At 38.3% G+C, this 24,980-nt stretch overlaps 1 protein-coding gene across 3 annotated transcripts in view; it reads left to right on the top strand.

The window, feature by feature from the left end:
• hook3 (hook microtubule-tethering protein 3) overlaps positions 1-24,670 on the top strand; it is a 28,156-nt gene extending 3,486 nt beyond the window's left edge. The window contains exons 2-24 of one of the 3 annotated variants that reach the window (XM_042395171.1): positions 3,780-3,865; positions 4,063-4,135; positions 4,515-4,565; positions 5,100-5,232; positions 5,364-5,431; positions 5,707-5,769; positions 6,400-6,483; positions 10,057-10,220; positions 10,352-10,492; positions 10,689-10,776; positions 12,417-12,530; positions 12,695-12,805; positions 13,162-13,246; positions 13,371-13,440; positions 15,719-15,859; positions 16,284-16,371; positions 18,662-18,696; positions 18,865-18,947; positions 19,165-19,265; positions 19,401-19,505; positions 19,644-19,715; positions 21,376-21,512; positions 22,926-24,670. In XM_042395171.1, the coding sequence (XP_042251105.1) occupies positions 3,780-3,865; positions 4,063-4,135; positions 4,515-4,565; positions 5,100-5,232; positions 5,364-5,431; positions 5,707-5,769; positions 6,400-6,483; positions 10,057-10,220; positions 10,352-10,492; positions 10,689-10,776; positions 12,417-12,530; positions 12,695-12,805; positions 13,162-13,246; positions 13,371-13,440; positions 15,719-15,859; positions 16,284-16,371; positions 18,662-18,696; positions 18,865-18,947; positions 19,165-19,265; positions 19,401-19,505; positions 19,644-19,715; positions 21,376-21,512; positions 22,926-22,941 (2,109 nt within the window). In that variant the 3' untranslated portion in view covers positions 22,942-24,670. Of the gene's footprint in view, positions 1-3,779; positions 3,866-4,062; positions 4,136-4,514; positions 4,566-5,099; positions 5,233-5,363; positions 5,432-5,706; positions 5,770-6,399; positions 6,484-10,056; positions 10,221-10,351; positions 10,493-10,688; positions 10,777-12,416; positions 12,531-12,694; positions 12,806-13,161; positions 13,247-13,370; positions 13,441-15,718; positions 15,860-16,283; positions 16,372-18,661; positions 18,697-18,864; positions 18,948-19,164; positions 19,266-19,400; positions 19,506-19,643; positions 19,716-21,375; positions 21,517-21,690 lie in introns of those variants that run through there. The other 2 variants (XM_042395172.1, XM_042395174.1) reach the window with 2 other exon arrangements.
• The last annotated feature ends 310 nt before the right edge of the window (positions 24,671-24,980 follow it).

Raw genomic sequence — 24,980 nt, 5'->3', positions numbered from 1 at the left:
ACAGGCTTATCTCTCCTTTCAGCAGATTGCTCTAGATGATTAAGACTGATGAGCTGTTATCTGGCGAGACTTTGGAACATGAACAAATCTTGCTAAACTAGAACCTCTTAATACCTCAATTCACATGATACTTTGTTTCCATCAGTTAGAATACAGTTGTTCTGCGGTCTGTTCACTCTGAGGCAATTCATCCACTGTCTGTAGAAACGAGCCAAACCTAAGTCAATCACAGCTGTGTCAGCTCATCTCAAAACTTGGCAGTAGCTGGCTACAAACTCTGACATAACCCACACATACAGTGTTCCCTGGTATATTATGGAAAGGTTTTGGAGGATTCAGTTTTGATTGAAGGGTGAAGATTTATTTTCAAATGAAAATAAGTTTTGACCTTAATCATCATATTACAACCCACACACATGGATTGGGCTCTAACAAGACTTGAGATACTGCACAGTGGGGTGTCCTGGTGGCTGAGTGGTAAAGGCGTTGGCCATTTTAGGCCTAGTAGCTATGAGTAGCACAACAGGGTAGCTGTTAAAGTTTTCTGTAATAATGAAGGGAATAAATAAAATATTTACCAATAGATGAAGTGGTTGTTGACCTCCTTTTACTCTACTGTCAGGTTCAGCGATTAATATAATCATAATAAGCTGATTTGGAGGTGATCCTGATGACGCAGGAGACATGGCTTAGCCCAGAGCTATCTGAAGAGTTGTGATGTTACAACTGAAATCATGCTGAAATCAAGTCAGGATCACTTATATTTCTACTTTTACACTGTGGGCTACAGGCCATTTGCCCAGGAACATAGCTCAAAGGTTCAGTATACAGATTAAACATTTCCCTCTGTTTCTTCACAGCGGTATTGGTTTCAGTCTTATCACTGTATTTCCCATCAACAAAATTGGCGGCTTGGTTCGGCCAGCTAATTATAATTAGACTAACCAAAAGGTATCTTTATATATCTGCCTGATCAGCATTCAAGGCGTAAACTGGGACACAAATAATTAACTTCTGAAAGCATAATTTTTGTGTCAGAAGAGCTGGCAAAATGGCGCTTCATTCCCGCTGATCGCCTGTGTTTGCCCAGTGTCCTACACAGCATAAAGCAGCTCACCTGTACTGCTTCACTGGGGCTTTTCCAAAGACATTACATGGGTTTACTCTCCATTTAAATGCTTTGTGATCCAGTGGTGTGTATACTGCAGTTGTAGTTGTACCTCTAGATGTGACATGCAGTCAAACGTGGAGCTCACATGGCCATGGGAACCTATTGCTGCTTGGGAACAATAGTTTAAGAGGTCAAAAAAGGCAACAGAGCCTTGCAAAAAAAAGGGGGGCGAAAATTACTCTCGGTCAGTCATGTTCAAAATGTAACAGATAGTGCCAGGGTTTTTGGACCTCAAAAGGATGATCACCAGAGAGAAAAGTTGAAATAACTGTGATTTGTAGTAAGTTTAGAGGCGATTACAACCTCTGTTAAACTTGTGGAGAAGCTGGTAGATTGAAAGTGATTGATCTAATACCTCAACTCACCAGCCAAAATAAGTGATGGTTGCTCTTCCAACCTGACATCAAGCACCAGGCCATCAATCTTTTTTCTCCTCAAAAAGGCTGTTCAACAGTCTGTACATGACAACTCTGTCGAGGTCTTTTGTGGGTTGTATGTATTTGTGAGGGTCTGGTTGATCCTATGTTTTCTTTTCTTCCGACTCTTTCCTGCAAAGGGAAATGATGCGGACCAAATGTTGCTGTGGTGGAGAGACATCACCAAGTTAAGGACAATAACTCTCAAAGCAACCAGTTCTACCATAAAAATGGTTTAATTTTGATTCATTTTAGGGCTGTGTCACTCCAGGAGAAAAGTGAACAGCATGCGCATAATACATTGTTTTTCTCACATCTAATTTAATGCATTTGTGTCATCTTACTCGCCAGTATTGCGTTCCAGTAGTATCTAAAAATAGGAAGTCGGCATGTAACCCACTCTACAATATGAGGAAGCATCACATGAAAGGGTGTCATCTTGTTTGTGCTTTCGTGTAAATTTGGCAGTTCTGTTCAGCTGAACTGGTAGATTATGGAGTGGACACTTGGTGTGGGTAATAGAAGCCGGTAATGTTTTTGCAGTCTCTCACTGGTAATTGGTGTTATGTAATCATGGGTATTGTTTTGGTTCTGTGTTGGCTCTAGGTCAGTGGCAGGCTTTAGCTACTAGCTGCCTGACTGATAGACAGAGAAGCTGTCTTATTGGTGCTTGGCCACCTGAAAACCTAGGAAGCTAGTTAAACTTGAAGTTGAACTGCTTTTTTGTCGGTGGATCTGTTTCACACAAGGTGTCAAGGTGCGCTTAATGAAAGTCTTGAGAAACTTTTACCCAAGTAAAAATCATCAAATTGCCTAACTGTGTCTGCTCGTTATCTGTTGAGGGATAGAAGGTCATTTTGCAGCCATTACAGCATGTAAAAAATTCACATTTAAGCAGTGAGATCTCTCATTATGTCCAACTGGTAATCTAAAGTAAAACAGCAGTCTTAAACCTTTTAAGAAACATTTTAAAAACATTACAGTTATCTTAATTTATCCAGTGACGTCGTGGATGTTACTGTGAGTGTCACGTTGCCCTCATGCCTTGTGTATTTGTCCTTTACTGTGTACAGTGTCACATGGCCTTTTTGTTTATTTATCTCTGCCTCCGTCTCTGCTGATAGGCTAAATGATAATTCAGTACTTTCAGATCCTTTTCTGTGGCTTAATGAAATGCTGCTCCACGTCCCAGACATGAGTTTGTTCTTAAGAATTAAAAATCACAGCAAATTCACATCTCCTTTTTAAACCTCTTTATAGCTGTTCAAAATAGATACCCAAGTTAGTGTAACATAGTAGTAGGAGATGGTTGTTATTGCACCATGTGTATTTTAAGAAAATTGTGTCATACATCCAGCAGTTTCATAGCAGTGGTCTGAGACAGCAACAAGTAATTTAAATCCAGCTTTACTTTATGCGGATCCTTTATCAGAGATTTAATCTGTGTCCCTGGTTGGTAGGCGTTCTCTCAAACTATTTGAACAATCTGTTGAATCTTCTGCTCTTGGTCGATCTGTGACGAAGGGCTTGAGAGCCGCATGTCATGTTTGTGCCACGTAATGAAACGTGAGACAGACAGAATGATGCACAGGCAGAATTTCAACCTCGCCGTTTTCTTCTTGTCAGAATTCCAACATTCCTGCTCTCAATTTCCTCCTCTGGCACGTGGACTGTTGGCATGTAGACTTAAAAATATTCACTTCTGTCTCGGCAACAGACTTTCAGCCTGGAGGAAAAAGAAGTAGAGAACAATATAAAGGGTAGAAAGAGAACAAAGAGATGCCAAGTGAGGTAGCTGGAAGGGAAGAAAATAGATTTGAGGTGAGATGTAAAAGAAATGATGAAGCAGAGTTGAGAGAACATTTGAGGGAGCAGTAAGTGTGAGCTGTGTGCTTGTGATTGCCCTTACTCTAAACTACTACTATATTTTTTTTATCTTCAACAATACAATATAAAGATAAAATTGAAATACACAAAAATGGTTAATGGTGATGGAAAAAGCAAGCACCATTCCCACAGTTGACCTGTTGAAACTTTGAGGAGGAAGAGGGTGTTGTAGCTTTAAAATGTTTAACGTTTTGAACAGATTTTATTGTAGGTGCACTTAACGAACTGGTAACTCCATGTAATTACACAGTTTATCCTGCACCCAGCACTCAACCTCTGTGTGTGTGTGTCTGTTTACTGTTTAGATCCAGACGTTCGGAGTGGAGGCTCCGTGCAAGACAGTAGAAGACTTGACGAGTGGTGTCGTCATGGCCCAAGCTCTACAGAAAATGTAAGTTGTCATTCTTAAGGTTGGCGTATTTGAGTCAGCAGAATTTTTAAAGGAACACTATCCATGTTATTTTACGTTATGGGCGGTGCATGTTGCCATTTCTGTTAAAGCTGGCAACACTTGTTTATGCCTTGCTTCTTTACAAAAACCCAATTTATTTAATTTAATCTATTCTCTTGTCTGTCTGGATTTTCTAGAGATGTAGTGTATTTCAATGACGCTTGGATTAGTAGAATCAAGCCAGAGGTTGGGGACAACTGGAGGTTAAAGGTAAGGATCAATTTTTTTTTTTGTTGTTTTATTAGTGGGGATGCATGGTTTAGGTTTTATGGGGCCAGTTTCCTTTTTTTCCCCCCATCATCTCAGACATATCCAAGTGTAAATGAAAATATCTTCATTCAGATATTGAAATTATGTATTTCTTAATGACTTGGTGATCCCACTACTAATTTATCACATTTTAAATTTTAGATTCATTTTATATTGTTTAAGCTGTGTTTTAACCTTTTTTTTGTGAGTTACCTCTGGTATTTAAACTCTGGTTCGATGTAACCTGTGTTAGTTGTATTCCTCAAATGGTATCACTACAGTAGTCTTGATATTTTTAATATTCTGGGGAAATCTCTGCATAAATTCTCTCTTGTTTCAGATCAGCAATCTAAAGAAAATTCTGAAAGGCATCCTAGACTATAACCAGGAGGTAAGAAGAATCTACTGTATTAATTATGAAATAGAGACACTTAATCACTACCCAGCATCCTGACTATATAAGCAGTTGTGTTTGCTCTTAGGGAGAAGTTATGACTGCCTACTCCACCCTTAATCCCTCTAGCACTAATTAACATATTAACAGGGGAAGCAAGATGTTAGTGTGTGTGGATTTTGTACAGAATTGTCTGTGTTGAATTGCACTTATGATATTAAATATCTCACTCGCCTTTCAGGAGAACCACCTGTGGCATGTATGGCTCCTGGCAAATAGTCACATCGTTGTGTGTTGTTTTTTTATTATGTCAATGAGATCCTCTGCAGGCACCGTGACGCCCTGTAAAACTATAATTATTTGATTGAGTAATTATTTGAGCATGAATAAGCTGAATTTTCAAAATTCTGCTCCTGGCTTCAAAAGGTTTTTAAGGATCTAAGATATTAATCAATGACAACACAGGCCATGATAATCCAGTTTTAATATAACAAAGTGTTTACATAATTAAAAAGTCTTGTCCCTTTCTAGATCCTAGGCCAGCACATTAATGACTTCATACTACCAGATGTTAACCTTATCGGAGAACACTCTGACGCCGCAGAACTTGGGAGGATGTTACAACTTATACTGGGCTGTGCTGTCAACTGTGAACAGAAACAAGGTGTGTATGGCATACTGTGTTGTGATTGTGTGCAATGTATGATTTGATTAAAAAAACAATGTTCTTTTACATCACTATGCATTAACAACTGACTGATTTACCTCATAATTTTGATTCTCTGTATTCTCTAGAATACATCCAAACCATAATGATGATGGAGGAATCGGTGCAGCATGTTGTCATGACAGCCATCCAAGAGGTAGACCATCACACTGTTTAGACCTCAAACGGTTTTTGCAGATAATAATTGATTTAATAATGAGAATATGGTGGGATTGATCAGACAGATTTTTATCAGGAAACAGGGTTATAGGTGAGTTTGGGAGGGCACACCTGCTGGTAATGCACGACTGACAAAACAGTCCTGCGTGCTGATTGTAATCATTCCCGAACCAAGGTGTAACTAGTTCAGTGTTGGTGCTGTGTACACTAAAGTCCTTACAACCATTAAAAAATTTTTTCTTGTGTCTGTAGCTGATGAGTAAGGAGACTCCAGTGGTGGAAGGAAATGACTCATATGTGGATCTAGACAGACAGGTATGAAGACTTCATGAAACCTCCCTGTGGTTCATTTGAATGCCTTTGTTTCATCTCAAATGTCAGGAGCAACACTATATTGTGAATTTTACGGATTGCTAAATTGTTTACTTTCCTTGTGTGAAACTCTTTCATTTTGGTCATTTTGTCAGAAAGTATTAAAAGATATTTTAAGTTTAAATGTAACTTCTTTGGATTAAATAAACTTTTAAGGCACAATATTGAACATTCACATGGTGGACCCACTGAAATCACACATGGACACCCTCCAGTATCTGGATTTTCCACTGAAATCCCAACGCCAATGTCAGTACACACAAACCACTCACTATGACACATGACCCAGAACTCCCCCTCAACCCGTGTTTCATCCTCCCCCCTTTTTGGCCACAGTCCTGTAAAACAGCAGGATCTGTGGAAACGCTAGCTTCAGCAGAATCTCTGTGCTACTCTGCCATTACTACTGTGTACAAACTTCTGCAAAAACATCTCACACTGTTTTTTGGTTAAATGTATTTGTTTAGCTCTAGATCCAGATGTATATTTGTTTTTTTTAAGTTTAATCCAAGTGGACAATAAGTGAAATAAGTCTGAAGGGTTCTGATTTTTTTTGTTTCCTTCTTCTCTCAGCTGAAGAAGACAGTTGAGGAGCTGAATGATGCTTTGGCTACCAAGGAAGAGATTGCCCAGAGGTGTCGTGAGCTTGACATGCAGGTTGGTTTTATGCAGGCTTGTAATCCCTCATTCTTAAGATCTTAGACAGCTGGTTTTCTACATCACAGTGTGCGGTTACTTGAATAACCAAACCTGAAAGACAAGACTAGACCACTGTGTGTATTTGTGGTCCTGGAAATTAAAACCTGATAGTTTCATCATAGCATTTCTAAAGTGTTAAAAATTGTTTGTTAAAAATATCAGTATTTTCAGAAAATGCCATTAAGTATATGGCCTGACCCTTTAGTCAGTTTGTATAATTTGAACTGCTGAGTGTCAGACATTACTCATTAGTCTTAAGTAATGATAATTGTCTTTAGAAAATGCAATTTTGAAACAGAAATTCGTTGTAAAAATCAAAAAGGAATTCAGTGGTTCTTTAACTAAAAGATTAGATTGATGTACTGTAGATAAATGAGTGCTTGACTTATGTACAGTTATTGTATTGTTTGCGATAACATAGTTGATTGTTTATTAGGTTGAATTTTGACTGGTATTTTGTGTATATATAGAAAAACAACACAGTATAAAGTATTTAGCATTCCCACATCCACCCTGAACTGAAAGTTGTATTTACTTTTTCTGCTATGTTTTTTTTTTTTTTTACTCTTTTACTATCTAACTGATTATGTCACACTTCATACTTTTACAGCTGTTTTTTGGGTACACTTTAAAAGCAGCTCCCTTTTTTACATAATTACATTGTAATTACATTGATTTCAAAACAGCTGATTGTGTTGTGACTGATGGGCCTTTATTTCTACTGCTGATAAATGATTTCCTTTTCCTTTCCTTTTTCACTGTACTAATGACACAGTTATTGCAGAAAAATGGAGCTGTAATTTTAAAGGGTTACCTAGTCTTCAGTTGTGTTCAATCAGTCTCCTCTTATTTCCTGACTATGTCAATACTGTGTGCCTTTTTTTAAAGGCCCTTCGTTTCCAAGAGGAGCGTGATAGACTGAGGTTAGAGTTTAATGAGCTAGAAGAGAGGGTAAATCCAAACTTTCTTTTCTTTCTGTCTCTTTTTTCCATCCATGGTGTGTGGCGTGTCATATAGTCCTGGATTTTCTCAGCCTGCTTGCACCAGATTTCCCTTCTCCAAATCGTGTGTGCATGTGTGTGTACACTTCTGTGCACAAGTGTTTGTGCACACGTATACACGTGATCCTCTTGGGGCACACCTGCCACAACTGCAGTTTTGTGTAGGTGTGTCAGATGTCACCCCTGCACTAATCAGTCCCTCCAGGAAATTGCGATTTTGTAATTGCAATATTTAATGCAAATTCAAGAAATGTCAGCTAAATTACCACAACTTTTTTGCATGAAATGGCCAAATCAACAGACCACTTGTGATTTGGACCACTTGTTGCATTTCGTATCGTGGTAACTTACATCATCGTAGCGCGCATTAAGCAAGGATTCAGGCACGCATTCAGGTTGAAGATGGACACATAACACCTGCCAACAAAAATGACAATTCTCAAATGTTCCCACATGAGGTTTCATTCAGTTAGTCAGAAGAATATAAGTTGATTGTTCAGACAGCAAAGATGGACATAATCTACCTCAAATATAAAAATGGGCACTTTGGAAATGAAACTATATTTTTATTATTATTATTAACTGATTTTATTTGGCACTGATGTTGAGGTGGAAGTTTGTTTAATAAAGGCGTAGAAATGGAACTCAAGTACGGTTCTCATGTTCAGAAAATATATTTAAAAATTAGCGCTGAAATATAGTTTTGTTTTTGTGATATGCAGTTTTTTTTTTTATTGAAGGAAGTGATTACATATGACTCTTTAGTGGTGTTTTTTTTTTTTTAAATCTCATTATTTTCCTTTGCTTGCAATTTTTCCCAATTCCTGCAATTTTACAACAAAAAGTGCACATAAAACATTGCAAATTGTATCGCTGTTTTTGAGAAAAGCATTTTTGGCTGTAATAATCTCAAAAAAATTCTGAAATCCTGGAGGGACAGACTATTAAGATCCTGCCTTTTTTACCTTGGTGTGTTTCATGCTTTCCCACAGCAACAACAGACAGAAAAGAGAACTAATTTGCTTTCGGACCCTGGAAAGGAGTCAATACATGGCAGAGCTGATGAATATAAAATATGTACACGTACTGTATATTATTCACATGTAGTGCTACTATTTTGATTTTCTTTTTCTTTTGGATTGAAAAACAATAAGTGCACATCAAGAAACTTATTATAACACATTTACAAGCTTTTTCAAAAAGATGTATCTCAGGTCTGTTTTATGACTCCAGTCAGCAACCAATCAGCAGCACAATTGTTTACTCTTGCACGTATTGCAACTTGATATCTGTTGGAATGAAATATGTCTTTAGGGACACCTTTTTTGGATTTGAGAATGAAAACAATTGAATCCCTGCATATTTCCTGCCTTTTGAGCTGTCCTGATCACATCCTGAGATTTATCCCAGAACACCTCCATATGATTTTTACATACATTTAGGTTGAATACATTTTACACATAGACATATTTAACAAGATAAAAAGAAGCCATGGCTTGCCACACTGTCATAGCCTATAAAATGCAAAAAAAAAAGAACTTAACAGAAGCCTGAACAGAGAAGAAAGCTGAACCCAAACTACTACAGTAGTGCATTTGCATTTCTTTTTGCAGCAAAATTCGTAATAATTTATTACGATTTAATTGTTAATTTAATAACATAATTAACCTGATATCATAACTCCTGTTCTGTGAGTTAGATGACATTTTATAAAGTCCCTTTCACTTACAGCTGATATTTAGTGTATGACACATGGGCCAGTCCAGGCTCTTGCACTGATACTACAGAAAGGTATCTTTCCCAAAAAGTCAGAAAAGCCTAATGGCATTCATTTTAAAGTTTTGAAGAGGGATCGTTGACTAAATCCTGGCAAATTCATTAACAGCTAGAGATGAGAAATGGTTGTATGTGGCAATGGCTTTACATGCCAGCTATTTGAAATTCTGAAAAGAACCCTGCTTATATATTTTCCTTTAACATAAACATTAAGGTTTGCTTAAATTGCAGTATTTTGACACGTAAAACAATTTTACAGGCCCTTTTAGTATCCGGCACATTAAAATACAACAACCAGCTTCTGCTTTGCATTGTGTGGAGTTTGATACCCTGTCTATCACACTGACAAGACAACATCAAACCATATGTAGCCCTTCTTGCTATGTACGAGTTTGTTGGTATGCCATGTTGAGGTTTTGGTGTGTGCTTGCTTTATTACCAAAATTGATACTAATGATTGTAAATAATGTAATTGATTGAATGCTGTAAAGAAAGTGTTACATGTACATTTCAGTAGTTTGAGAGATACAACTGATGTTTTTGTTTTCATTCCCTGCTAATTTGTTTCCCTTCTCTGTCTCTTCTCTCTGCTTTCTGAACATCCTTTCCATCTATCCCTCTTTATACCTCTCCATGCCATCCTTTTTTGCCCTTTCCTCTATCACTCACTCTCACTACTGAACCATTTCTTTCTGTCCTTTTCTTTGTGCATTCCCATTCTTTTCCCTCCTCTTTCTCACATTTTCTTCCACAGGTGGCAGCCCTGCAAGAAGAGAAGAGCAGCTTGCTCGCAGAAAACCACGTCCTAATAGAGAGACTTAACCAGACTGATTCCTTAGAGGATATAAACAGCCCCGCTGGACGCAGACACCTCAAGCTGCAGACACAACTGGAGCAATTACAGGAAGAAACTTTCAGGTGTGGAGTTGCTGGAAGCAAAAAAAGTTTTGTCATGTAAAAAGTGAGAGTTGAATTGACTGATGCTGGCGTCAAACACATTTGAAAGGTCTTCTTTTTTAAAATTTTCTTTGGTATCTAATTCTTTCTAGGTTGGAGGCAGCAAAGGACGACTACCGGATCCGTTGTGAGGAGCTTGAAAAAGAGCTCTTGGATGTAAAGTCACAGAATGAAGAGCTTACCTCACTGGCCGATGAAGCCCAGTCTCTCAAGGATGAGATGGATGTCCTCAGGTAAGTTGAGGATGCAAAGTCTAATGTTTTAGCTTAGATAAATAATGACAAATAATGTCTTGTTGAACCATCATCTTGTTATTTCAGATTTCTGGTGCTACAAACGTGTTGCTACACAAACAGAGCCTTGATAAAGCTTTCCGCCTCCTCTCCCTATACCACCCTAAAATGAAACTGTTTGTTGTTTCCCTCCCAGGCATTCATCAGACAAAGTGTCAAAGCTGGAGGGCACAGTGGAACACTACAAGAAGAAACTGGAGGATATGGGACTTCTTAGGAGACAGGTACACAGTCACATATATACACACACACAACAATCAAGATCAAAAACTTCATATATTCTTTTTATTGTGATTCTACCTGATATTTTTTATCTTACAAAATATGTCAGTATCTGTATGTTTGTAAGAAATGTTTAGTTTCAATCAGCAGCAAACTTAATTTCTTTGAGATGATGTATAACTTGTGAAATCATGGTAATGATTAGGAATATGATATTACTGTTCTGCTGAAAATCTCTTTACCAGACACAGCACTAATGTTTAGGAGTAAGTTATAAAGATTGCATCCTTCAAATGAGTAGTTCACCCCATGATTAGAATTCATGTTTGTCTCTTAACTTATCACACCTGTGTTAATCTAAAACTGGTGAAATGTATATAATAATAATGATGATGATGATGATAATTACAATAGTACATTTAATTTGTAATGCACTTTTCATTCATAGTGAAACTCAAAGTGCTGCAGTACTGATCGCATAGAACATACAACATAAATAAAATAGTAATAAGAGTTAAGATGAAAAAGCCTTCCTGAATAGAAAGGTTTTTAGGCCTTTCTTTAAAAAGAAGGAAGGCTGTTCCACAAGCGTGGTGCAACAGAGCAGAAGGCTCGATTCCCCCATGGTGCGGAGCTTAGTACTGGGGTCCCGCAGGAGCAACCTGCTGGCAGATCTGAGGGTGTGAGTGGAGGTTTGTGGTGTGATCAGTTCCTGTAGGTAGGGAGGCACATGTCCGTTGATTTTTATGTCAGTAGCAGGACTTTGTAGTCAGTTCCGAGGAAGACAGGGAGCCAGTGCAATGAAAACAGAATTGGTGTTCGTGTTTTCGCACTCTCATCAGGATCCTGGCAGCGCTGTTTTGAATGTACTGGAGCTTCTGGATGGTCCTGCCAGATATCCCTGTGAAGAGCGTATTGCAGTAGTCCAGTCTTGAGGAAATAAAGGCATGGACAAGTTTCTCTGCATCTGGCAGGGTTAGAGAGGGGCGGACTTTAGAGATGTTATTGAGGCAGCAGAAAGAGGATTTGCATAGATGTCTTATATTGTCACCAAAAGTTAGCTGAGGGTCTACCTTACACCCAGAGTAATGCCTCAGGATGTCCTGGCTGTCAAAGGTGAGATGAGGAACGGGGATGACGAGGTGTGACATGGCTGCAGAAGGGCTTGGGGCAGTTTTGATGTACAGCTGGATATCATCAGCATAGCAATGAAAATACATCCCATGTCTGCTGATGACATAGTCCAAGGGGGGAAATGTAGAGGGTAAACAGGATGGGGCCAAGAACCGACCCTTGCGGAACGCCGTGGGTGACGGAGCAACCTAGACCCCGCATCCTCCCAGTGAGACATACTCAGTCCTACCGGAAAGCTAGGACTGAAATCGTTTAAGTTCACAGTCTGACAGCCCAATGGTGGTGTGGAGGCACTCTAAAAGGATAGTGTGAACCACAGTGTCAAATGCAGCGCTCAGGTCAAGGAGAATCAGGAGTGAAGGGGACCCTACATGAGTTGCCATCAGCAGGTCATTCACAACCCTGAGCTTTGGATTGTGAATGCCATATGACATATGTGACATATATGCATGTAACACACAAGTTAGACAGCACACATGACGTGTACATTTCTGTCGCTATTTTTCAGAGTAAGCTTTTGGAGGAAAAGAACACAGTGTTAATGCAGACCAACGTCAGTTTGGAAGAAGAGCTACGTAAGGCTAATGCTACCAAGGGCCAGCTGGAGACATACAAGAGACAGGTACCCAACCAACATCCATGTTGACACTCACATGTACAATCATTATTTACATTGGACATGACAATAATCCAACTTACTTTGATACCATATTACAACACTCACACACACAGTGTATGTATTTTGAGAAATAATGTCTTCACCTGAACTGTCTTCTCTGTGCACAGGTGGTTGAACTGCAGAACAGACTGTCAGAAGAGTCTAAAAAGGCAGACAAGATGGAGTTTGAGTACAAACGTGTCAAAGAAAAAGTGGACTCTCTACAAAAAGAAAAAGATGTATGTACTGTAATTCATTTGATTAATATAAGGACTGATAAATTATAGAAGAATGATGAATATACATTTTGCATAGAAAAAACCCGCCATCCATGTCCTCAGTTCTGTTATATAGATGGTATTACATATATTAAAATCAGAGGAGAATTTTGTTCAACAAGTTAGAAAAAAGTAAGAGAAAATTAAGATCAATTGCTGTAAATAACTGTTAAATGTAGTTTAAAAAAGTTACTAGAGTGGTAGTTGTCCATAACTGATAAACAGATACCACATTCTGTTGGTATTTAGCACACTGGGGATATTCATTCTCTCTGTATCACTCACTCACATATTTTTCTCTCTGTCTCCCTCTGTAGCGTATGCGGACAGAGAGAGACTCTTTGAAGGAGACTATTGAGGAGCTACATTGTGTCCAAGCTCAAGAGGGACAGCTAACATCAGGTACAATATCTGCTAGAGAGGCTAAACATGAGCAGTTGGCCCTCTTTAAGCTAAGTATAGTCCACATGGTCAAGCCTAAATAGTTGGACTCACCTTGCTATAACAATAATATCACTTTGCCCAGGTCTGTTCCCATTGACCAGCAACGATGGCTCTGATTCACTGGCTGCTGAAATCACCACCCCAGAGATTCGGTACGTCTTCTGAACCCCACGTTTTGTTTCGCATGGCTGATGAAGTCATATAAAGTTGTTAATGGAGCACAAATATTAGATGATCTAACATTATCAGATCATACAATGTATTTATATTCTTTAGTTAGGTTAATAAATGTAAAAAAAAAAGAATTTGGACACAGTTTATGGCACCCAGGGTTTCTAATTGCATGCTAAAAGCAAATTAGTTAAGATAAAGGATACAAATTGAGAGGTGCTTCACAATGACAGGTGGCAGCAGTTGGATCCTCTGTAGATGTTACTGGTTTTGTATATGCGTGTGCAGTATGTAGTTCTGTTGTCCACTTTGTAGCCAGATGGTTTCCAGCATATTACTCTTGCTATCTCTGCTGTTATATGATAGAGGAATTCGCCCTAAAAAGATCTGTCTCTGTAGTGAGTTATGTAATAGTTGTGTGTGAGTTGCATCAGCCTAACTGCTGCCTTCCAAGAGAGCTGCATTTTCTGCTGGCTTATCCTGCCTGGGTTTTTTTTTTTCCAACCTTTGTGAACCAAGAAAAATGTGGATTTACATTTAATTGCATGTTTTTTTACATGTAATTCCTAGTTTTCTGAAAGCTTGTCAACTTGTCTAGGCCATTAATTATCCTCTAAAGATAGAGTAATTAAATGTTTTGTACCCTGATTGATGTCATATCCTGCAAGCTTTCAAAGTTGGAAGAAAGGTGTTGAAACAGCTTTGTTTTATGTGAGATATCTATAGAGAAGGAACACATGAGAAATATAAAACTGAAAAAATCTAGGTGCCTTGCAGATTCATGCTCATTGTTGTCTGTCAGTGTCCAATAGTGAGAGTGGAAAAGCTGAAGTAGGCTGTGCCTTTTTGCTGGATTCAACCTGTTGCTTTTATAAGCAGCTGTGAGTGTATCTGGAAACACTTATCCACTTCTCCAATTGGAAAGGAGTCAGCAGCCACACTCTAAAAAAAACAGTATTCAAGAGACAGACTAAAAACAGATCTAATCGTATCTGTTGAGTAGATGGATTGAAGGGGAAAGTATAGAGATAGTCGATCTATTCATAAGAATGAATAGTAAACATCTGAAACAGACAGTTCCCCAAGACAAACCTCCTATCAAAGATTGAGTTGAACAGTTTAACTTCTCGGCTGCTTGAGTATGAGGTACTTCCAGCTCCTCTGTCCCACCCTGTAACAAACCTGTCTTTCCACCTGTCATTTTAGTATTTACCTGAGTACAAAGATGTTTATGTGACTGTCCATCAGACCAGGGACCTGAACACCATAAAACGACAGATGAAAGTGGGATAGAAAAAAGTGAAAAGCTATGAGAAAAGCTCTGAGTTCTCAACCCTTTTTACATTTGGTACATTTAACCTGCTAATATGTGAATTATAAGACTTGAGTGAACCTTACTGCCTTGCATATCTCTGTTTCAAAGACCATCCCTGCCACAGACTGCTGAGAGAAAACCTTTGAACAGATAATGTTTTTGTGCTAATACAATAATGCTAACTGGATAATAGACCTAGAATTAAGTTGTTTAATAAAGACAGTTTTATCATCAGGAAGTAGTCAGTCAGTCTTGGAAAGTGAAACAATATAGCTTGCAACATCAGCAGCTACTCAGTGGCTGTCTCAAACTTATTTTTAGCTCTAGAGGTGTCAACGTCAGTCAGTCTGACGATCCAACACTTGTGGTGTTACAGCAGGATAACTGTCGTTTTGTTGCTGCAAACATTTTAGACGAAGCAAGTAGATGTGTTTTATATGTTTGCATAAGGTGTATGTAGCATTTATTGAGTTTGCTCAATGCTAACAAAATTACCATCGCCTTCATATATTGACTGATGCTCACTCAAATATGATCATATCACAATGTGTGTTTGTGCTTACTGTATTGTCCTGATGAGTAGTCACATAGTAGAGTAATTGAAAGTGGGTCCTCTTCCTGTTGTGGTTGAGGTTTCCCCTTTCAATGGTGCAAGTCTGTCCTGCAGTTTGTGACAAAAAGTAACCAGGGACAGTTATAATAAATACACAGAGAACAACACATACAACAATGTATTCACACTGGTCTCTTTTTATGTTTAGCCATGATAATATGATATCAGAATTCATTTTAGAATGATATATAAAGATAAATACTCTTTAGGGTTGTGGAGTACAGGTGTCGAACCACCAATACTGAATATTTCAACTATGTGTGTTCAATTATCAGTGTAATTTTGAAAATGAATAACACTTCTTCTGTCACTTCCAATGTGTTTTTTACAGAGAACATTTGATTCGTCTTCAGCATGAGAACAAGATGTTGAAGCTGGCCCAGGAGGGATCAGACAATGAGAAGATTGCATTGCTGCAGAGTCTACTGGAGGACGCCAACAGAAGAAAAAATGAACTGGAGACAGAGAACAGGTCAGCAAAGAGCACAGAAACATGCAGCTTAGCAGGGATAACAGCAAACAAAACAAACTTGAGGCTGAATTGTTTATTGCTTTGGAAAAACATTTATTTTTCTAAATTGTGCTCAATGTCTTATTCAAATTGAATGAGAGTACAGAAGAGAAACATTTATATTTTACTAATCTTTTGGGCTGCACAATGAGTGGTGAGAGCCACATTGTGACTGTGGGTAGATTTTGTTTCCCTGTGTTGAAACATGGATCAATTATTTCTCCACAAAGACTTTCTTTGTCTACACTGGAATTTCAATCAATGACCTTTTAACCACAAGCCAGCCTCTCTGATATTTTATCTTTCACCTTTATAGCATGCATGTTTGCTCGTTGCTGTATTTAAACTATCTTGTCTAACTGGTCTCTGTGCTTTCTTTATCTAGGTTAATCAATCAGCGCTTGATGGAGGAACAGAGTCAGGTAGAGGAGCTACAGAAGTCTCTTCAAGAGCAGGGTTCCAAAGCAGATGACGTAAGTAACAAGATGTTTGTTCTGTACTGTGTGCGTTTTAACTCAAATTCCCATCAAAGACGTACTTGATAAAAGACTGTCCACTAGAAGAATGCAGCGCTCCTCCTGCAATGACAACATCTTAAAGAACACTATCACTTTTTTTCAAGGTTCTGATGTTTTATTTTAAAAATAACGTTTTTTTAAAAAGTTACCTTTGTAAAAAAATGAAAGTGAGTGTGAAGAAAACAGTTAAAATCACTTCTGATTTTCTCGTCATAACTAACTCCTCCTAACATTAACCATCTCTAACACCTGTTGTATCCATAATCTTGTCTTTCTGTTTGCATGTGTGCTTTTACATTATTTCTATGTCACAGCATTAGAAACATATTAGTTTTCTTGGGATAGCTACAAGTCTTGATTAGATCGAGAGCCTTGATGACATCAGTGAATGAATTAAATGTGAGATCCTCAGACCATCATAAAATCAGCAACCTAAATGTATTTTAGTTCACACTAACGTTTTTAACTCATGTCTCATCTGTGATGCAAAAACACAAAAGAGGAAGATTACATCACTTTCTTCTCTGTTCCTTGTCTCCTTCAAACTAGTTCCTAGTAGGGGTCAACTACTTAGGAAGAGGATGTTTGAAGCATCTCCCAAGAAGGTTTATGTGAGAGAGAGTTTGCATGCATGTTTATCGCCATCTGTTTTGAGCTGCTTTGTTTCTTTGCTATACTATAATTAACCCTAATTTAAAACACTAAATGGTTCCATTCCTGCCAGCCTGCATAGATTTCACATCCCATCACCAACATTATCAGTCTTGCTTTAACCATCTGACTTTTCACTCAAAATGAACAGAACGCTTATTTTTAATATTTTATAGATGCAGTACAGTTTATAAAATAAGTACACAATAAGCATAGAATGCAAAAAATGGATTTCCTTAATGCATTATTACCATTATGGAGGAAGAAATGGATGTTTTGGTAAGTAGCTGGTGTGCCAAACTTAAGGTTTTAAGATGGGGAAAGACACCTCAACAAATTACTGCACGAATGGTAAAACCATCCACATTTGGCAAGTCTGTGATTCTTGCCATTCAGTAAAATACTTTTTCTTTTCAAATAATGCTCCCTCTGTCAGACTATAGTAAGTATATATCTTTGTGATTACACATAAGTTCCCTCGTTTTAGACTTTGTACTTTCGAGACCTGGTGAAAATTTTGTTTCACTTGCTGAGACAAATATGTAACAACTCAGAATAACAGTAATATATTTGCACATCATAAAAAGTGTGCATAATGTAATGCTAGTATTGTTTTATATATCATTCATTTTAAACTAATAAAATAAGAGACATTATTGTTTCTTTAAAAATAATATGACAACTTTGATGGCCAGAATTACATCAATAATCATTGAAGCTTGTGTGGAGCATTTCACTGCCTTTTTTTAAATGCATTTGTTACATTGAGTTGCTACACACCAGCGAGAGTCACTTTTTTCTAGCTAGGTATTTTTCCTGTTAGAAATAGAAGGCATCTTTTATCAGTCTTGAGGCTTCCTCTACATTTAGATTTTTCCTCCTTGTAGAAACCCAAGGTCCCTGTTTCCTCCTCGTTTTTCCATGCTGTGTTATTCTGCCTTAGAATCAATCTGAGCATGTTATCATCTTTCTAATACTCTGCGGATTTCCTCTTTCACATGTTTTTGCTGCAAAGCACTCTTTTATACCATATTTGAGAGCGGTACTGCCAACAGATACAGGATCAAAAACAACTGAAATAATTTAAAACACTGCTGTAATTGTATATTTTATTTGTGACTATCTGAATTGGAAAATCATGTCATTACCGACACAGCTGTGGTTTGGTGTCTATATTACTTCTCTATTTATTACCTCTTTCATCCCAGATCTTTGATGTATTATAATAAGATTATGATAATCATCTCTTAATATTATTCACTCTGTTGGATGCTAAGGGAAATGTTCACGATTTTGTCATATCACAAGCCCTTTAATCAAAACTAAAATATTTATATGTTGGGTTGTGTATATTATCCCAGTTGCCCAGTCCTTAGATAAGTGGGAATTTATCATTAAGTGGAACTGAAATATTTCAGGAGGTAGACACAAAATGACAACACAAAAGGAACACGTATATCAAAATGAGCCACAACAATTGTGTGTGTGCTACAATTCCTGCATTTATCCAACAGAGTGGCTGTTTGAGTGTTACCGGTTTTTTGAAGATGTAGGATATGTGTAAAACCATATCTTTCTTTCTGTCTTTTTTCAGTCTTCCATTCTGAAGAAGAAGTACGAGGAACACATGTAAGTTATCTTCTTACAGACCCAGAGCTATATTTTGCAGAGTCAGGATAACATAATGCTTATTTTGAAGAGAATTTCAAGTGTCCTTGTCATTTAATCCTGTAGTGCTTCACTTGAAATACTGGACAAAAATCATTTTTGACATTGGCGCTTTATGCTTTTCATCAGGGAGAAACTTCGAGAGTTGAACAATGACTTGCTGAAGAAAAATGCCTTCATCGATGAAATGGAGCCCAAATACACCGCCAGCTGTGAGTTTGGAGCCCCGTTGACTTTTGCATGTGCAGTTGTAATCTTTTGACCTCGGTCCTCTCTTGCCATCTATTGTTGTTGTCATCTTTAAAGTTAAAATGATTTAAGTTGTGATATCACTGTACAAAAGTGACACTGAAAATTGTTTCATAAAGAAATGTATAAAAAGCATAGCAAAAGACGACAAAACAAAAACTTTTTTTTGTTCCCTAATAGTCCAACGAGTGGATGAGCTGGAAGAGGCCTTGAAAAAGAAAGATGAAGACATGAAACAGATGGAAGATAGATATAAGAAATACCTGGAAAAAGCCAAGAGCGTGAGTGTACTTCTATTACTAAAGGATCAACAGATTAACTTTCTTTTGCATGGTGTACCGTAACCACTGATGCTTGCTGTAGTTGTAGGTTAACAGGAAAACATACATCATGTGATTTGGATGTGTCTTTAACAGGTGATCCGGACCCTGGACCCCAAACAGAACCAGGGTTCAGGTCCAGAGGTTCAAGCTCTGAAGAACCAGCTGCAGGAGAAAGAGAGGATGTTGCACTCATTGGAGGTAATCACTCCATCAATTAAATGTTAGATTAGTATTTAAATGTGTTAACACACAAAGGCAATATTTGGACATCAGTGTAGTGTACTTTAGAAAATTCTTGCATTGCTTATTTTTTGTGGTTTTGTTTCCTCCAAACAGAAAGAGATGGACAAGACAAAGAGCCAGAGAGATTACGAGGAGAAACTGATTGTGTCAGCCTGGTACAATATGGTAAGAAGGACCTTTACAGCCTGAGACTGACACCAGTTGTGACTAATGTCCCTTTTTAAATTGTGGTACATGTTATACACAACTCAGATTTGAGGCCAAGGAGAGTAATAATACATAATAACTTCAAGTACTGGAAAACATACTTATTATTTTTAAATCATTTTCCTAAAATGATTTTCATGTCAGTTCTTCCCTTAATAGACCATACATGTATACATTTTTATATTACACATGGCATTATACATCTTTTTGGCCAAACTGGCCGTGGACCAACCCTACAACCACAGTTGTCTGTGAGTGCGTGATGAAGTTGCACCATTGGTCGGCCGGCAGAGCGTTGGAGTTCCCCATTGGCCTTTGCTCTTTCAAAACGAATCAGTGGTAGATGATGGAAGCGGAGGACAGCAGCACGACGCAGAGTGACTGTTTCCTGCTCTGAACTCTGGCACTCTCAGCTCCGGTGTTAAATACAGTGAAGTCAGCTAAACTCCTGTTTAAACAGACACTTACCAGTGTCTCTACCGTCTCGACCTCTACTGTCCAGTGTGATCGGCTTTCCAGCTGGCGGTGCTGTCAGCAGCCAGCAGGAGAGACGCTCTGTAGTGCGTTTGGATTTCATAACTGGACTAATACCAGGACGCAAAAACATCACAAACGATGAACAACAGCATTAAAATATGAGTCTGGCAGGTAAAACATGAGATTCGTGTCATATCAGTTAAGTGTGGGGTAGCTGCTCTGAAGGTGCACTTGATTTGACTGTAACCGCGGTAACCAGGCATAGATGGACACCCCTGAATTTGCACCCAAAATACTGTCAAAACTTTCATTTATCATTTCCACTGCAGCCTCCATGATCATCGACCGGGAAAGAGGCAGAAAATAGGTGCATAGAGGCATGAGGGAGAGTGCACAGTTAAAGCAACCCAAATAATCACTCTGACAAAACACTCAATGCAGAGTGAAAAACGAGAGACATCTGCAGAGTGAAACAGATGAAAGAGCAGGGGGAGTTAACAGATAAGTAATTAGAAAAATTAGAATTAGAATAAGTCCTCTTTCAAAGCAATCATCCCAAGATAGAAGAGGAAACTATTGTTCTTGTAAATGCATTTATAACTTTTTCTTTTTTAACTTCAGATGAATATTTAATATCCAGGAATTCACATTATAGACACTACCACTGACTATCTCTGTAACAAATTGGCCACAATTTCACACATTGATGATACGCGGATCAGACATATACTAGGTTTTGACTCAGTCTTGTTATCCATTGAATTTTAATACATAAGGCCTTTTAACCACTAGAGGGCAGTATATACCTTTCTATAAGCAGAACAGACTACGTTTGCTCTGTAACAAATTTGATCAGTAGTTGGTGTTATTGTTCATAAGTTTTTAAATCAGCACTAATGTTTGAGCTCGTTTTCCTTTTCATTCATCAAGATTAGAGGACTGATGGTAACTGATTCTTTAGTAACTCTCCGGTGTTTCTCTTAGTCTGTGTTGAAGAAAAATTGGATATAGGACACTTTTGTGCTCATACGGTACTGTGCTGTTGGGTCTCCATCTACTTACAGTTTCGTTCTATTGACATTAACCATTAATACCATTAATAAGACCATTAAGATTTCTCTTTCTCCTTATCTTTTCCCAGGGTATGTCTATGCAGAAGAAGGCGGCTGAAGACAGACTTGCTAATACCGGCTCTGGTCAGTCCTTCCTGGCCCGGCAGAGACAAGCCACCAGCACACGCCGCTCCTACCCAGGCCACGTCCAGCCAGCTACCGCAAGGTAGATGGCAGCAAGGCAGAGAAACACTCCGCCAAACTACCTTAAAAAAAAAATTCCTGAACCTTTTATACAGTACATGTGCCTTTTTTAGGCACACTATTCCCATTCATTTATTATAGAAGTTCTTTGTTTTCCTGCATTCTGCCTATTGATTTTCTTTTTTTTCCTTCTTGATCAGATCCATGAGGTAGAGATGCCAGGCAAGGCTGCCCAAATCTTGCACCACTTTTATTCCTGACTAAGCATATTTTACCCTGACTCCTGTGATGGCAGGCTTCTCCCTCTTTTTTCACACCCCAGCATTATTTATAGGGTCTGACTAATCACTCCAAACACCCTCTCTTCTTCCCTCTCAACCACTGACCTTCCTGAAAGCTGTACTCTGTGGCACACTTTTGCCAGGCAGGTTATCTGGACCCCAAGACAGAGAAGAATTGCATCTTCTCGACAAGTCTTTTTTTGTTGAGAGAAACCGCTCTACCTGTTCATGCAGTATTTATGCACATCTCTACCTGTGATAACGTTTGAGGTTCAGCTTGTTTTTTTTTTTGACTGGAGTTGACAGACTTCCTGTCCTGCGTTGTCTCATTTAACTCTTTATGATGTAGCTTTAAGGAGGTTAACAGCAATTTTCAGTTACATGTGTCTAACTTGTTCTATTCAAATGAAAGATCATTTCAGAAAGTTGATCTTCTGCTGTGTTTTTGTGTTCCGTTTTGTGAAATGGGATCGGTATTGAGCAACAAATACATTGAAGTATAGGAAGATGTATAGTCACCATATGTAAATGTTCCATCTGCTTGATGATCTTTAATAGGATATGTGTTTTTTTGGGGGAGGGGGGGAGCAGTTGACTGTCAGCTGGTAACTGTGTAGCAATAATTGTGATTGGTTATTGTGTCCCAAGAAACAAAGCAATGTAACTGCTTGAGGTTTTGGAAGTTGTTTCAGAAGGTGCAATCCACAGCTAGGTAGATTTTGTGGCAAATGGGTTTTAGCTTTACCAGCATTTACCAGGTGCCATAGTGTTAGATTTAAAAGTATGTACCACAGTATTTGGTCAATATTGTCCTTGAAACACTGCAGGATTGTCCCCCTCACACTAAAGTAGGACATTGAAGTGGACTAACTTTCTATGTCATTTTAGAATCAGCTGATTACTGTCTGGTTAAAAGGTGTGTCGATAAGCACTACACAGTACTTCCCACGTCACTTTAAATAGGAATCTTCAATTGGGGAGCTTGTTGCAACTTTTCCAGTCTTTTCTTTTACACATTTTTTTTGTCATTGTTGTAAAGGCACATCATGAATAATCTCTGGACATGATGGACCTTTTAGAAGCCCTGAATTAACCCTTTATCTGTTTGTGTAACGGCAGTCTCACCGTTCTCTCTCTTTCTCCTCCCTTAACAGCAATATCACTGCATGACTGGCACACCAGTGAACTGGCCTGGCCTCTCTTTTGGCCTATGCTGGTCCCCGACGGGGCAAGGCTGAGGCACACGATGCATGAACTATCTGCCTGCCTACTGTTTGCATGACTTTGCATTGACTCGAGCCTGCGAATAACCAGCACACCAGCAGCAGCATGAGCACTAACAGCCCCTCTGCAGTGTCATGCATTGTAACCTCCAGACAAGCCTGAGGGAGGGGCGGGGGTCGGAAAAGAAAACCCTCACCCTCCTTCCTCCCAATTAAACTCCTTTCCACCTTTCCACACTTCCAGCTCCTTTCTCCTCTTGTTTTTTTTCCTGCCTTCTTTTTTTTTTATCCTCTTCATTCTCCTGCCCTCTTCTCCTCCATCTCTTCTTCTCCCTTACTTATCACAGACATGCCTGCTTGTGCTTCCACACTGCATCAAGTTTGTTACAATTCAACCTACGTTACAAACACCCAGGACAGGGCCAGAATATCGCAGTATAGTCTGTCAGTCAACCAGTTGATTTTTGTCTGATTTGAGTCTTTTCTGTAGTATTTGTATAACTTGACGTCGGCGGGCTGTTTCAGGATACCTCAATGACATATTTCCACATATCTGTTTTTATTTACATGGTTGGTGGAGAGTTGATATCAGTGAGAGAGAAATATTTGAGAGGTGTAGCCTGCAAATCAGTTTGCATAACTAAAAAGAAAAAGGAGTCAGCTCTCCTTTTAAACTTCTAAGTGTGTATCTCTTGTGTTTTGGCAATGTGTCATCTTTAAAAAAAAAAATAGCAATGGTTCTGCCCAGCCTCTCCTCAACATGTTGCTAGATGATATCTTAGCCGTGCTTTTACCTCAAGTGTTAATGAGTACAACAAGTTTTTGAGTAAATGAGAGCTTATGGGGTATGACTGTCTTGCCCTGTAGGCTTCTGGACAGTGTGCAGAAGGAGGATAGGATGGCAAAATAAGTGTTTTTAAATAAATAACATTGTTACAGATATGGTTTTATACAGGATAAAAGCCCCCATTAAGCCTGAAGTTTTCTTTAGATGGAACATGTCAACATAGCGTCTATTTCTTGATAAAATACATATTTAATACAAATGTATATAGTGTTTCTGGGGTTGAAAATATTGTAGTTGACAACTATGTTGTCCATGTTATTTGTCAAAGTAGCAAATAACCTTTATTCAGTTGAGCTCTGCTGATGTTGTTTTTTTCACACATTTAATACATTATACCTGAACAAAATGAATGCTAAATTTACAGAATCATGCCCGAAGGAATGGAAAAAAAAAAACAGAATATGAAACTGTGCATTAGCTCATGTAAGCTCATGCATAGTACATTATCTTAGTCGGATGGAAAGGGCTAACCAGTTAAAAGAAGTGGGAAGGGAAACAATTGCAACAATCCCAAAATATCCTGATGACAGCAGATCAAACCCTTCATCAGTACATGTCAAAAGCTTTCACACCAGGCAGTTCATAGTAATCCTGCATTTGTGTTAGTGTTTCGTTAGGGCAACTTAACAGTATGGTTGCGTGAAAATCATTTTTGGCATTAATTCGTTAGTAGATGTTGACTGCTTAAACACGCAGTGTCAGTGGCAAAGACACAATAGTATCAGTGATAGGGAAACTTAACTTGGTGTTGCTGTAAGTCATAATGTATATTTTGTGTTGTTTTTTAATGAACATCTTATTTAAATTTTATTTCCAGAGCTTATTAAAATTGACAAAAAAAAAAAAGGATGAGAAAGGCTAAAAACCTGGACCTGATGATATATGCATGTTATAGGCATAAAATGCATATGTTACTTCAAAGGGGAGAGATGGTTGAATCCTCCAATTTAGTGCCTTTGTTTAAAATATGATATTTAAAGAAAAACAAAGACTGCCTGGTCTTTTTAGGACTAAAGGAAGTGTTACAAGCTGTCCTTTAAGACCTGTTTTATTGTGTTATTTGAAAAGTGAAAAAAAATGTCTGAGATGAGTATCAAGCTCATCCACATGGTGCATTTTTTGACAAAAAATGTGTATTG

Source organism: Thunnus maccoyii, chromosome 19, assembly GCF_910596095.1.
Source record: "Thunnus maccoyii chromosome 19, fThuMac1.1, whole genome shotgun sequence".
Classification (NCBI taxonomy): domain Eukaryota; kingdom Metazoa; phylum Chordata; class Actinopteri; order Scombriformes; family Scombridae; genus Thunnus; species Thunnus maccoyii.
This window is presented reverse-complemented; position numbering and strand designations above follow the sequence as displayed.